Source organism: Triticum dicoccoides, chromosome 7A (assembly GCF_002162155.2).
Source record: "Triticum dicoccoides isolate Atlit2015 ecotype Zavitan chromosome 7A, WEW_v2.0, whole genome shotgun sequence".
NCBI lineage: Eukaryota > Viridiplantae > Streptophyta > Magnoliopsida > Poales > Poaceae > Triticum > Triticum dicoccoides.
The window spans coordinates 3,890,538-3,902,649 of record NC_041392.1 but is presented as its reverse complement, the minus strand read 5'-3'; the positions used below and the strand labels follow the sequence as shown (position 1 = coordinate 3,902,649).

Genomic DNA, 12,112 nt, shown 5'->3' with positions numbered 1-12,112 from the left:
CGATGCATAGGAAGAGAGTTAGACTTTGTCATTGCTTGATATATGTTTCTTTGTTCTCACTACTAAATTCTAAATCATTGTTAATTAAAATTGGCTTTGATATACCTTGGGATCCGGGTGGATTCGTTACTTGAGCACTTTATGCCTAGCTTAATGGCTTTAAAGAAAGCGCTGCCAGGGAGACAACCCAGAAGTTTTAGAGAGTCATTTATTTCTGTTGAGTGCTTTTATAAAGTTTTAAAACGAAAAAATATAGAGGGGAACTTATAACTTCACAAAAAGAAAAGTGAAAGTGAGATAGACGAGCATTGTGAAAGTGGGGGACGTCCTTGAACTTTGTTCATGCTCACGGAAACTTTGTGAATCTTAATTACAGAAAATTTTCAACAAAAATAATGATCCCCTTGTACAATTCCATTGTATTATAAAAATAATGTGCCAAGATTTGCCTTTAGGATGTTTACATTGCTTGTTGGTTTGTGCGGTGCAAAACAGAAACTTTGGCTGTAGTGAGCGATTTTATATATTTTTACTGGAACGTCAAATGGTTCTGAAACATTTTGCACTATATTTATATACAAATTGTTTATTTTTCCTAATTATTTCAGAATTTTTGGAGTACCAGAAGTATGTTTAATGTTCAGATTACTACAGACTGTCCTGTTTAAGACAGATTCTGTTTTCGATGCATTGTTTCCTTGTTTTGATGAAACTATCGATTTCTATCAGTGGATTAAGCCAAGAAAAATTTATATTACAATAGCTCAAATGCAAAAATAAAATATGAATTGGTTTGCAGCAGTACTTAGAGTAGTGATTTGCTTTATTATACTAATGGATCTTACTAGACTTTCTATTGAGTTTTGTGTGGATGAAGTGATTAAAGATCGAGGAGGTCTCGATATGATGAGAAGGAGGAGAGACAAAAGCTAAAGCTTGGGGATGCCCAAGGAACCCCAAGTAAATATTAAAGGAGACTCAAGCGTCTAAGCTTGGGGATGCCCCGGAAGGCATCTCATCTTTCTTCAACAAGTATCGGTATGTTTTCGGTTTTGTTTCGTTCATGTGATATGTGCAAATCTTGGAGCGTCTTTTGCATTTAGTTTTTCCGTTTTTCTTTTATGCACCATGCTGGTATGAGATAGTCCATGGTTGATTTATAAAATGCTCATTGCACTTCACTTATATCTTTTGAGTATGGCTTTATAGAATGCTTCATGTGCATCACTATATCATTTGAAGTTTGGATTGCATGTTTCCCTACACATAGAAAACCGCCATTTGTAGAATGCTCTTTTGCTTCACTTATATTTGTTAGAGCTTGGGCATATCTTTTGTAGAAAGAATTAAACTCTGTTGCTTCACTTATATCTATTTAGAGAGTTATCAGGAATTGGTCATTCACATGGTTAGTCATCAAATCCTACATAAAACTTGTAGATAACTGAATATGATATGTTTGATTCCTTGCAATAGTTTTGCGATATAAAGATGGTGATATTAGAGTCATGCTAGTGAGTAATTATGGATTGTAGAAATACTTGTGTTGAAGTTTGTGATTCCCGTAGCATGCACATATGGTGAACCGTTATGTAACGAAGTCGGAGCATGATTTTTTATTGATTGTCTTCCTTATGAGTGGCGGTCGGGGATGAGCGATGGTCTTTTCCTACCAATCTATTACCCTAGGAGCATGCATCTAATGCTTTGTTTCGATAGCTTCTAGATTTTTGCAATAAGTATGTGACTTCTATATGACTAATGTTGATTCCATGGATTATACGCACTCTCACCCTTCCACCATTGCTAGCCTCTTCGGTACCGTGCATTGCCCTTTATCACCTCGAGAGTTGGTGCAAACTTCGCCGGTGCATCCAAACCCTGTGATACGATACGCTCTATCACACATAAGCCTCCTTATATCTTCCTCAAAACAACAACCATACGTATCTATCATGGCATTTCTATAGCCATTCCGAGATATATTGCCATGCAACTTCCATCATCTTCATATACATGACTTCAGCATTCATTGTCATATTGCTTTGCATGATCTAAGATAGCTAGCATGGTGTTTTCATGGCTTGTCCATTTTTTGATGTCATTGCTACGCTAGATCATTGCACATCCCGGTACACCGCCGGAGGCATTCATATAGAGTCATACATTATTCTAGATATCGAGTTGTAATATTGAGTTGTAAGTAAATAAAAGTGTGATGATCATCATTATTAGAACATTGTCCCATGTGAGGTTATCAAAATAAAAGTGGCCAAAGAAGCCCTAAAAAAAGGAGAGAGGCCAAAGAAGCCTACAAAAATAAGAAAAAAAGAGAAAAAATGAGAGAAAAGAGAGAAGGAACAATGTTACTATCCTTTTACCACACTTGTGCTTCAGAGTAGCACCATGTTCTTCATATAGAGAGTCTCTTGAGTTATCACTTTCATATACTAGTGGGAATTTTCATTATAGAACTTGTCTTGTATATTCCGATGATGGGCTTCCTCAAATACCCGAGGTCTTCATGAGAAAGCAAGTTGGATGCACACCCACTTAGTTTTCAGTTTGAGCTTTCATATACTTATAGCTCTAGTGCATCCGTTGCATGGCAATCCCTACTCACTTGCATCGATATCGATTGATGGGCATCTCCATAGCCCATTAATTTGCCTAGTTGATGTGAGACTTTCTTCCTTTTGGTCTTTTCCACACAACCTCCATCATTATATTCTATTCCACCTATAGTGCTATATCCATGGCTCACGCCCATGTATTGCGTGAAAGTTGAAAATGTTTGAGAACATCAAAAGTATGAAACAATTGCTTGGCTTGTCATCGGGGTTGTGCATGATTTCAATATTTTGTGTGGTGAAGATGGAACATAGCCAGACTATTTGATTTTGTAGGGATAACTTTCTTTGGCCATGTTATTTTGAAAACACATGATTGCTTTATTGGTATGCTTGAAGTATTATTGTCTTAATGTCAAATGATAGACTATTGCTTTGAATCACTCGTGTCTTAATATTCATGCCATGATTAGATTACATGATCAAGATTATGCTAGGTAGCATTCCACATCAAAAAAAAAAATTTATCATTTACCTACTCGAGGACGAGCAGGAGTTGTGCTTGGGGATGCTGATACGTCTCTGTCGTATCTATAATTTTTGATTTTTCCATGCCAATATTCTACAACTATTATATACTTTTGGCATCTTTTTATACTATTTTTGGGACTAACATATTGATCCAGTGCCCAGTGCCGGTTCCAGTTTGCTGCATTTTTTTGTTTCGCAGAAAATGTATATCAAGGAGCCCAAACGGGATAAAAACTTACGGAGATTTTTCTTGGAATATATGTGAATTTTGGGAAGTGGAATCAACACGAGACGATGCCCGAGGGGCCCACGAGGGTGAGGGGCGCGCCCCAGGGGGTAGGGCGTGCCCTGGGCCCTCTTGGCCACTCCGTAAGGCGGTTGGTGCCGTTCTTTCGCCGCAAGAAACTAATATCCGGGTAAAAATCGTGTCAAAATTTCAGCCCAATCAGAGTTACGGATCTCCGGAAATTTAAGAAACGGTGAAAGGGCAAAATCGGTGAGCACAGAAACAAAGAGAGAGATCCAATCTCGGAGGGGCTCCCCGCCATGGAAGCCAAGGACTAGAGGGGAAACCCTTCTCCCATCTAGGGGGAAGGTCAAAGAAGAAGAAGAAGAAGAAGAAGAAGAAGGGGGGCTCTCTCCCCCTCTCTCCCGATGGCGCCGGAACGCCGCCGGGGCCATCATCGCGACAACGATCTACACCAACAACTTCACCGCCGTCATCACCAACTCTTCCCCCCTCTATGCAGCGGTGTAACCCCTCTTTTACCCGATGTAATCTCTACTTAAACATGGTTCTCAACTCTATATATTATTTCTCAATGATGTATGGCTATCCTATGATGTTTGAGTAGATCAGTTTTGTCCTATGGGTTCATTGATGATCGTGATTGGTTTGAGTTGCATGTTTTATTATTGGTGCTGTCCTATGGTGCTCTCCGTATCGCGCAAGCGTGTGGGATCCCCGTTGTAGGGTTTGCAATATGTTCATGATTTGCTTATGGTGGGTGGCGTGAGTGATAGAAGCATAGACCCGAGTAAGTAGGTTTTTTGCGTATAGGAATAAAGAGGACTTGATACTTTAATGCTATTGTTGGGTTTTACCTTAATGATCTTTAGTAGTTGCGGATGCTTGATAGAGTTCCAATCATAAGTGCATATGATCCAAGAAGAGAAAGTATGTTAGCTTATGCCTCTCCCTCATATAAAATTGCAATAATGATGACCTGTCTAGTTATCGATTGCCTAGGGACAAATAACTCTCTTGTGACAAAAAGCTCTCTAGTAAAACTAAGTTAGTTGTTTATTTATCTAAACAACCCCTACTTTTTATTTACGTGCTCTTTATTATCTTGCAAACCTATCCAACAACACCTGCAAAGTACTTCTAGTTTTATACTTGTTGTAGGTAAAGTGAACGTTAAGCGTGCGTAGAGTTGTATCGGTGGTCGATAGAACTTGAGGGAATATTTGTTCTAACTTTAGCTCCTCATTGGGTCCGATACTCTTACTTATCGAAAGAGGCTACAACTGATCCCCTATACTTGTGGGTTATCAGGGAGATCCAAGAATTGTAGATCAAGTTACTTGCTAGGTATGTTGGTGAATTTCTTAGGGTTTGTGTAAAGATAGATGTCACAAAGAAGCTGGTTAGGTTTGTGTCTATAACGAAGGACACAAAGAAAGTCTGGTATCGAGTCCAGCATGAAAAAATGCCTACCCTTCTGTGGCCATTGTGGACTAGTTGGACACTGGCATCAGGAATGTGGAACGGGCAAGCATGACGAATCAAAGTAGGATTGGGGGGATTTTGTACTTGCTGATGGACGTGCTAGTAGAGGTCATGGTGATGGAAACCGAGGATCTGCTCGCCATGCCCCTCGTGGTAAGGGATGAGGTTGTGGTGGTCGCTTTCCTGAAGACGATGATGAGTTCCATATGAATACGATCTGGCATCCTAATCATGTTCCAAGGAATCCGGATGGAAGTGTGTCAACACAGGACATGGAGTTGGCAAATCCGGAAAAGAAAATCAAAGCAGGAAAAGGCTGACCTATGAGTCTGAACCTAAAACTGGAGATGGATCCTTGGTGAATAATGGTAAAGTGGCTAGTTTGTTGGACAATTACAGCTAATTGGATCCGCGAGTGAAGTCACACCTTCTGGTGAGCGTACACAGGTAAAAACTCAACCTCCGAAACGCTATCGTACGGAGGGGAGGAACAAAAATCTTTGATATCGGTGGCCTCCATGAGTGAGGCTGATCGGATGCAATGAGGATCCTGAGTTGGAATTGCCGTGGCCTGCAACAGGCTGTGGGAGTAAGGGCTTTGCTACACGTTCAGAAGTGTAGGAGTCCTGACATGATGTTCTTGATGGAAACACATCTAGATGAATATCCAACAGAGTGTCCTCGTCGAAGGTTGAAGATGGATCACAAGTACGTAGTTCGGAGCAATGGTCGAAGCGGTGGTTTAATTTTGTTTTGAAAGAAAGAGCTCATAGTCTCTCTTAGAGACAAGAATGAAAATTTCAATGACATTTTTGTTGGAAGCGGGGCTGAAAACTTTTGGAGGTTTACAGGAATGCATGGCGAGCCCAAGTGGGCAGATAAGCATTTGACATGGCAGCGGCTTAGAAAACTTAAAGCAATATGTGACATGCCTTGGATGGTAATAGGTGATCTCAATGATATCATGTACTCTTTTCGGAAGCAGGGGGTGACCCTAGATCAGCTCACTTTATGGCAGCTTTCAGAGATGCTCTTGAGGACTGTAATCTACCTGAACTTGGTTACTTCGGTGATAAATTCACATAGCACCGAGGACAGATTTGGGAACGTCTCGATAGGGCGGTCTCTAATGATGCATGGAATACTATTACTACGTTCCCAGCAGCAGCAAGGGTCCATCACCTGGAATACTATAAGTCAGATCATCACCCATTAGTTTTAAACCTTGAGGAAGAAGCAGCCCATGAGCACTCTGGGCCGGCTGTCCTTAGGTATGAAGCCCGGTGGCTTAAAGAGGCAAATTTCAGGCAGGTTGTGGAGGAAGCATGGCTGGGCCTTGGGCCGGAAGCTCAATCGGAAGGACTGGCGGGGAAACTAGAGGTTCATCAGACACTACATCATTGGGATAAAACAGTCCTCCGTAACTCTTCCAAAAAACTAAAAAGAGTGCAGCGGGAACTGGAAGCTGTTAGCAGGGATGTGTTGTCACCTGAAAATGTGACCTGACAGAAAGAACTCGCCGAAGAACTAGAGAAATTATTGGAACAGGAAGAAATGTATTGGGCCCAACATAGCAGAGTTTATTGGCTGAAGTATATTTAGCTAGTATGGAGTATATAAAGAAAATGAACTGCAAATCGGTCTACGAGATTGAGCAACCAATCTTTTTAGCTACGTAGTACCCTACATGTCAAGTGACAAAAGTGTGGGATGCAAAAAAAAGAAGTGACGGAAGTGTGAACGTACGTGCGTACCTCCATCCGGCGGCTCGATACTGATGAACCGTGGCATTATATACAGTGTGGCCGTGCGCCCCGTGAAGGCAGGCAGCCACCTTGTGCGTTTCCGTCCGGACCATTCGAACGCCACGTGTAACAAATCCAATAGAATGGTTTTGCAAAAAGAGAGAAAAAATCCACCGGAAGGACACTCTTCACCAAACCTGTGTTTACGCCTCAACTGAGAATCTGAGATGATTTGATGCCGTGGAAGGAACCGGTCCAATATTGGAGCATGATGTTGAAGCCCCATCATCTCGACCTTTGATCTGACCCGCCGCCGTTGAAGCCCTATTTCCTTTTCATGACGACGACAGGGACTCTAATCAATCAAAAATGAAAAAAAAAAAGGAGAGAGCACGACAGAGGCGGGCTGCAAAGCACCCGCATTAGATTAGCGAAAGCGTTACGGCACTGCAAAACCTGACCTAAAAGGAAAACTAAATTACATTCTTGCCACCAATCGTACTACAAACATCACCCCTAAATTACATTCGTGTGTGCATGAGTTAGTGTTGACTATGTATATTCTAGCTATGCAGATGTCTGATGTTTGCTTATTGTCTTATGTATCTTCTTCATGTTCAATTTTAAGCTAATAAAATTCATCTTTATTAAAAATGATACTGTTACGACACTTCTACTGTGGAATAATCCGGTGGTGGTATATTATTTGGGCACGCCACGACGTTGATTGCCGCAGGCGAAGGTGCTGACACACGGCCACAAGAACTGACGTGAATACTCCGAACGACCAGCGCGTGAGCTGAATCGAAAAGTAAAACCAGCACCAACAATAGATCGGAAGCATCATGTTTATCATCACACCCATTTATATACCCGGTATCGTAGTGAGAATCCCGGCAGCGTGGTGAACGCACTGGATTGACAAAATGATGATGGAGAAAGCTTAAAATACATACCAACATTTCATGCAAAAGATACAACCTAATGCAAGTATCCTTAGGTCGTCAATTTGACCAACCTAATGCAAGTCATATATTACAAAAAATATATCAATATAAACTTCAGTTGTTCTATTTTCAAACGGTATAATTTTTGTGTTATATAATTTATATTAAAATAATAAAATTGGCAATTTAGATATACGTGTAGGACTTATAAACTGAATGGAGGGAGTACATACTCACATTTCATGCAAAATAAATAAAGAATAGATGGCCACATTTTTCTTTCTTCCGTGTTGTGACTCGCTTCTTCCAGTTTATTATGCCTCGGTCTTCTCCATTATCAGTTTGTCTCTTTGTCTTTAACCTAATTTTTTTAGTCGTGCAGCAAGCCTTTGCGTGACATGAATGAAACCCGTGACGTGATTCTCCACGGAACCGGTCAAGTCAGGCTGCACCACCTATCCTTTTTTCTTGAAGAAAGTGATTTTAGAGCATTACAAGCTGGGAAGGCCAAATTCAGTCCTCAACCGGCTTATTTTAAAGATAGTGAAGGATGGGCTCACTGCTTCCCAAGGGGAAGTTTCCTGACCAACAGGCTATACGCTTCTGACTACTACCAATAGCCACCATAGCATCGCTGGCAGCAATCTGAACACGGCTAATTTTTCGACACGGCGGTCTCCCTCATCACATGTACATGGCGAGCCCTATATCTCTCACCGCCATTCGCAAGACTGGGAAAGTATCGAGTGCTCCCAGGCTTGGGTACTCTCGATGCTTCAATGTAGAAAAATATTTTTAAATGTTTAAAAAAGTTTCAGAAAAAAATGTGAATGTTCACAAGGAATGTGACTACAACCCCTAAAAATTTCAGGCGCAAACTCGAAACGCGCATTGAGAAATAAAAATATGAAATCTAGCATGAATAGTGTAAAAAAGGCAAAAGCGACCTTGACACTATTCACATCTGAATTTGTCTTTTTGGTTTCTCAATGTACATTTCGAGTTTGGACCTAAAATTTTTAGGGGATGTCATGGCATTTCTTGTGAACATTCACATTTTTTCTGGAAGTTATTGAAACATTTAAAAATTATTTTTTGACATTGAAGCATCGGAAGTACCCCAAGCTTGAGAGCACCCAATATTTTCCCTCACACGAGTACACCACCTACCTATGATATATACATCTCCACGCCAGCTTTCTCACTTCTCAACAGCAGCGGCAACAGCGGCAGCAGTAGTCCGTCGATAATGCATGGTACGTACATCATTTGATTGTTCATAAACCATCGGGTTAAGATGTAGTAAAACATTCATCCATGTTTGCATGCGTGCATGAAAATTTTCAGCAGTATAATTAAGATGGAGAACCATGCGTTTTTGGAATTATTTTCATTCGCATCCATTGAATTTTGACCAACATTGACTCCGTTGAAGTTCGACTTGAATTTGGTTGAAAAACTACATAGTCTACCATTTTAAAATCAGCCAATACAAAATACTTTTTTTATATGCACCGTGCAACATTGACATGTAGGAAGAGGAGTTAGGAAGGTTACCTTAAAATTTCGTAGGTTGTTTGTAGATGTAGGATTATCATGTATACGTGGCTACTGGTGGTTGACATGATATCCTATATCCTATATATCTAAATAGTTTATCGCCATTATCTCCATTATCTTAACATACACACATACTCATCATTAAAGGTTCATCTCATCATGCATAAGAAAAAAGTTTGCCATTATTAGTTGATGTCATACACACATGCCACCTCACTACACATCTATATCTATATATATATACCTACTAATAAAGCAAGGTGCGTCTCTCCAATTAAGATTTTTTTTTCTATCCGAGGTGGTACTAAATTTTTGTGCATCTATCCGCTAGAAAAGTAAAAAGGTTTGTCCAAAATTCCATAATTAGGCGCGTATTCTCTGGCCCAACTAGCCAGCCCACTTATTATTGAACAGTTGGGAAGACCTTATTTGTGGCACTAAGCGATAAATAGTTGAAGCTTTCCACAGGGCGCCTAAGACTGGGCCGGCCTGTTTCCCATTTATCGTTGTTTATTTATATTTTTCTTTTTCTGTTCCTTTCTCTTTCTCTTTTATATTTATTTTTACTTATTTACTAAGTAAAAATTGAAGTAATATTCAGAAATTCATTTTTTTCAAAAATTGAAAAATGTTCGAAACTTTTTAAAAAATATGTTTCAAAACATTCCCAAGATTCAAAAAATGTTCCATATTATAAAAAAATGTTTGTGTTGTTCAAAAATTCTTAAACATTTTTCCATAAATAGTAAAATTGATAAAATGTTCCGCATTTTAAAATATTCTTGTTTTGTGAAATGTTCACAAAACTACAAAATTATTTTCTTCTAAGAAAACATTTTATAATTTTTTTTGAATGTTACCCTTTAGAAAAAACGTAAATTAAAAAATATTTGTGTTTTTATAAAATTTTCTTGTAATACTTCCTAAGAATTGAAGATTTTGTTGTCAAAAGCATGAGAATGTTGTGCTGCCAACTTAACTCGATACGTAACAAGAAAAAAAAAATTGCAAGTTCCAAATGAGCAAGCACACCAAAGACTAACATCACTATGGATCCAACAGAAGTGTCACTTCGTATGTGTGGAGTAGTCAGGAACACAACAAACAATGTTACATAGCATTATGAAAATCTTTCTGTTTTCAAACATGCACCCACATCGTGCACGGATAAAAGCAAGAATAAACATTATTGTGGGAGGAAGCAACGTTTTGATATGAAGGTGCCCACTGCAATCAGGGATGTCCCTTGTTCTTTTATTTTTCACGTGAACAGTAGGGAAGGCACTTACTTTTTTCCTTTTTCTAAAAGTAACTAAGGTTTTAGCCAGTGCCCTTACAGGATGAGGAGGCCACAGAATGAGCCACGCCCACGGTTGTGGCGGAGTCGTTTGAGAGCCATCTGTATATATGGCCTTTGCTTTGGATCCCCGACGGTGCAATCCACACCAAGCTTGAAAACCGTTGCCATCTCCTCCATGTACCGTGCTTGATCAGGGATGCCCTTGTCCACGGCAATCTTGAACATTTTCAGATGGTTTGCCATCAATTCATTGCAGTTGTCCCTCGCCCAAATTGCCAATAGACCATCCACTCCAGCTCCATTGGCCACTCGCCCCGTGACTAGCTCCAGCAGCAGCACACCGAAGCTGTATATGTCAACCTTCTCCGTCAGCTCGCTTGCTGCGACACCATACTCTGCAAGTAATCAACTACTATCAGTGCTAGTTAAAAGACCAATCTAGTTAAGACACAATACGAATCGTGTGCATCTATCACCCAACATACCTGGCACTACCGGAACAGGGCTCTAAGCCGACAGCCAAATGTATGCCGACGGCCACCGTCGCCCTAACCCGAGCTATGCCGACAGCTAGGTCCTGGCCGTCGGCGTACAATGGCCGTCGGGCTATCCCCGTCTACGCCGACAGCAGCCGTCGGCACATAACAGCCGTCGGCTTATCCCAGACTACGCCTACAGCTGCCGTCGGCATATATAGGCCGTCGGCATAGATGCGGGCCCGCCGACAACACTCATCACGGCCGGCTAACGACGTCAAATCTATGCCGACGGCCTTGACGGGTGGCCGTCGGCATAGATACTGGTGACACGTCACCGATCCAGAGCGCACCGACCAGGACATATGCCGACGGCAGCCGTCGGCATAGCTGACACGTCATCGATCCGCGGCGCTGTCCATCTGCCCTGGCCGTAGCTATGCCGACGGCTTTGCCGTCGGCATAGTTTTTTTTTTCTTTTTTTCTTTTTCCCATATATTATTATTATTATTATTATTATTATTATTATTAAGCATATAGTATGTGTTAATAAGCATACATATAGATTGTGTTAATAAGCATACATATACTATGTGTTAATAAGCATATAGTATGTTAATAAGCATATAGTATGTGTTAATAAGCATACATATAGTTTTTTTTTCTTTTTCTTCACTGTTTTCTTTATTATTATTATTTAACTAACTTACATACAGTATGTGTTACTAAGCATACATACATTATTTTTCGGTTCTGTACAGAGCGGTGTGACCCCCCTCACGAACGGTAATGCCGCCAGCCGGCAACTGGAATGGGGAACAACCGCATCGGGTCTATACGAAGGGGACTTTGCTCCAAGTGTTCATATATATCGGATGACCTACCACAATCAGATGGTGTTATGCCATGTCCGAAGAGGCGGCACGCATCTCCGGGGTGTGGCCCCGTCACGGACGGCGCCGCCGCCGGCACCTGGAGGGGGGGAACAGACGCGTCGGGTCTACATGAAGTGGATGTATCTGTGGGTTTGGCCCGGATGTTGCTCCCGGGTGTCCTTATGGGCGGACCTGACACAATCGGGTGGAGAGGTCCACTGGTCAAAGCCCGTCCGTGCAAAGTCAAAGGGCTAGATCCCGTGGTCAAACGCTACAGGGTTAGCCGGGACGGGGGCCCTGGGGGTAGCAATGCCACCGGAGCATCGTACCGGGCCCTCATACATGCGGGGTGGTGTTGTGGCATGTCCGAAGAGGC

The 12,112-nt window shown here is 41.2% G+C and overlaps 1 protein-coding gene across 1 annotated transcript in view; it reads right to left on the bottom strand.

Moving 5' to 3' along the window:
- Positions 1–10,418: 10,418 nt before the first annotated feature.
- LOC119329905 (MDIS1-interacting receptor like kinase 1-like) overlaps positions 10,419–12,112 on the bottom strand; it is an 18,756-nt gene continuing 17,062 nt past the window's right edge. The window contains exon 2 of the mRNA XM_037603004.1: positions 10,419–10,783. Within this exon, the coding sequence (XP_037458901.1) occupies positions 10,419–10,783 (365 nt within the window). The remainder of the gene's footprint in view (positions 10,784–12,112) is intronic.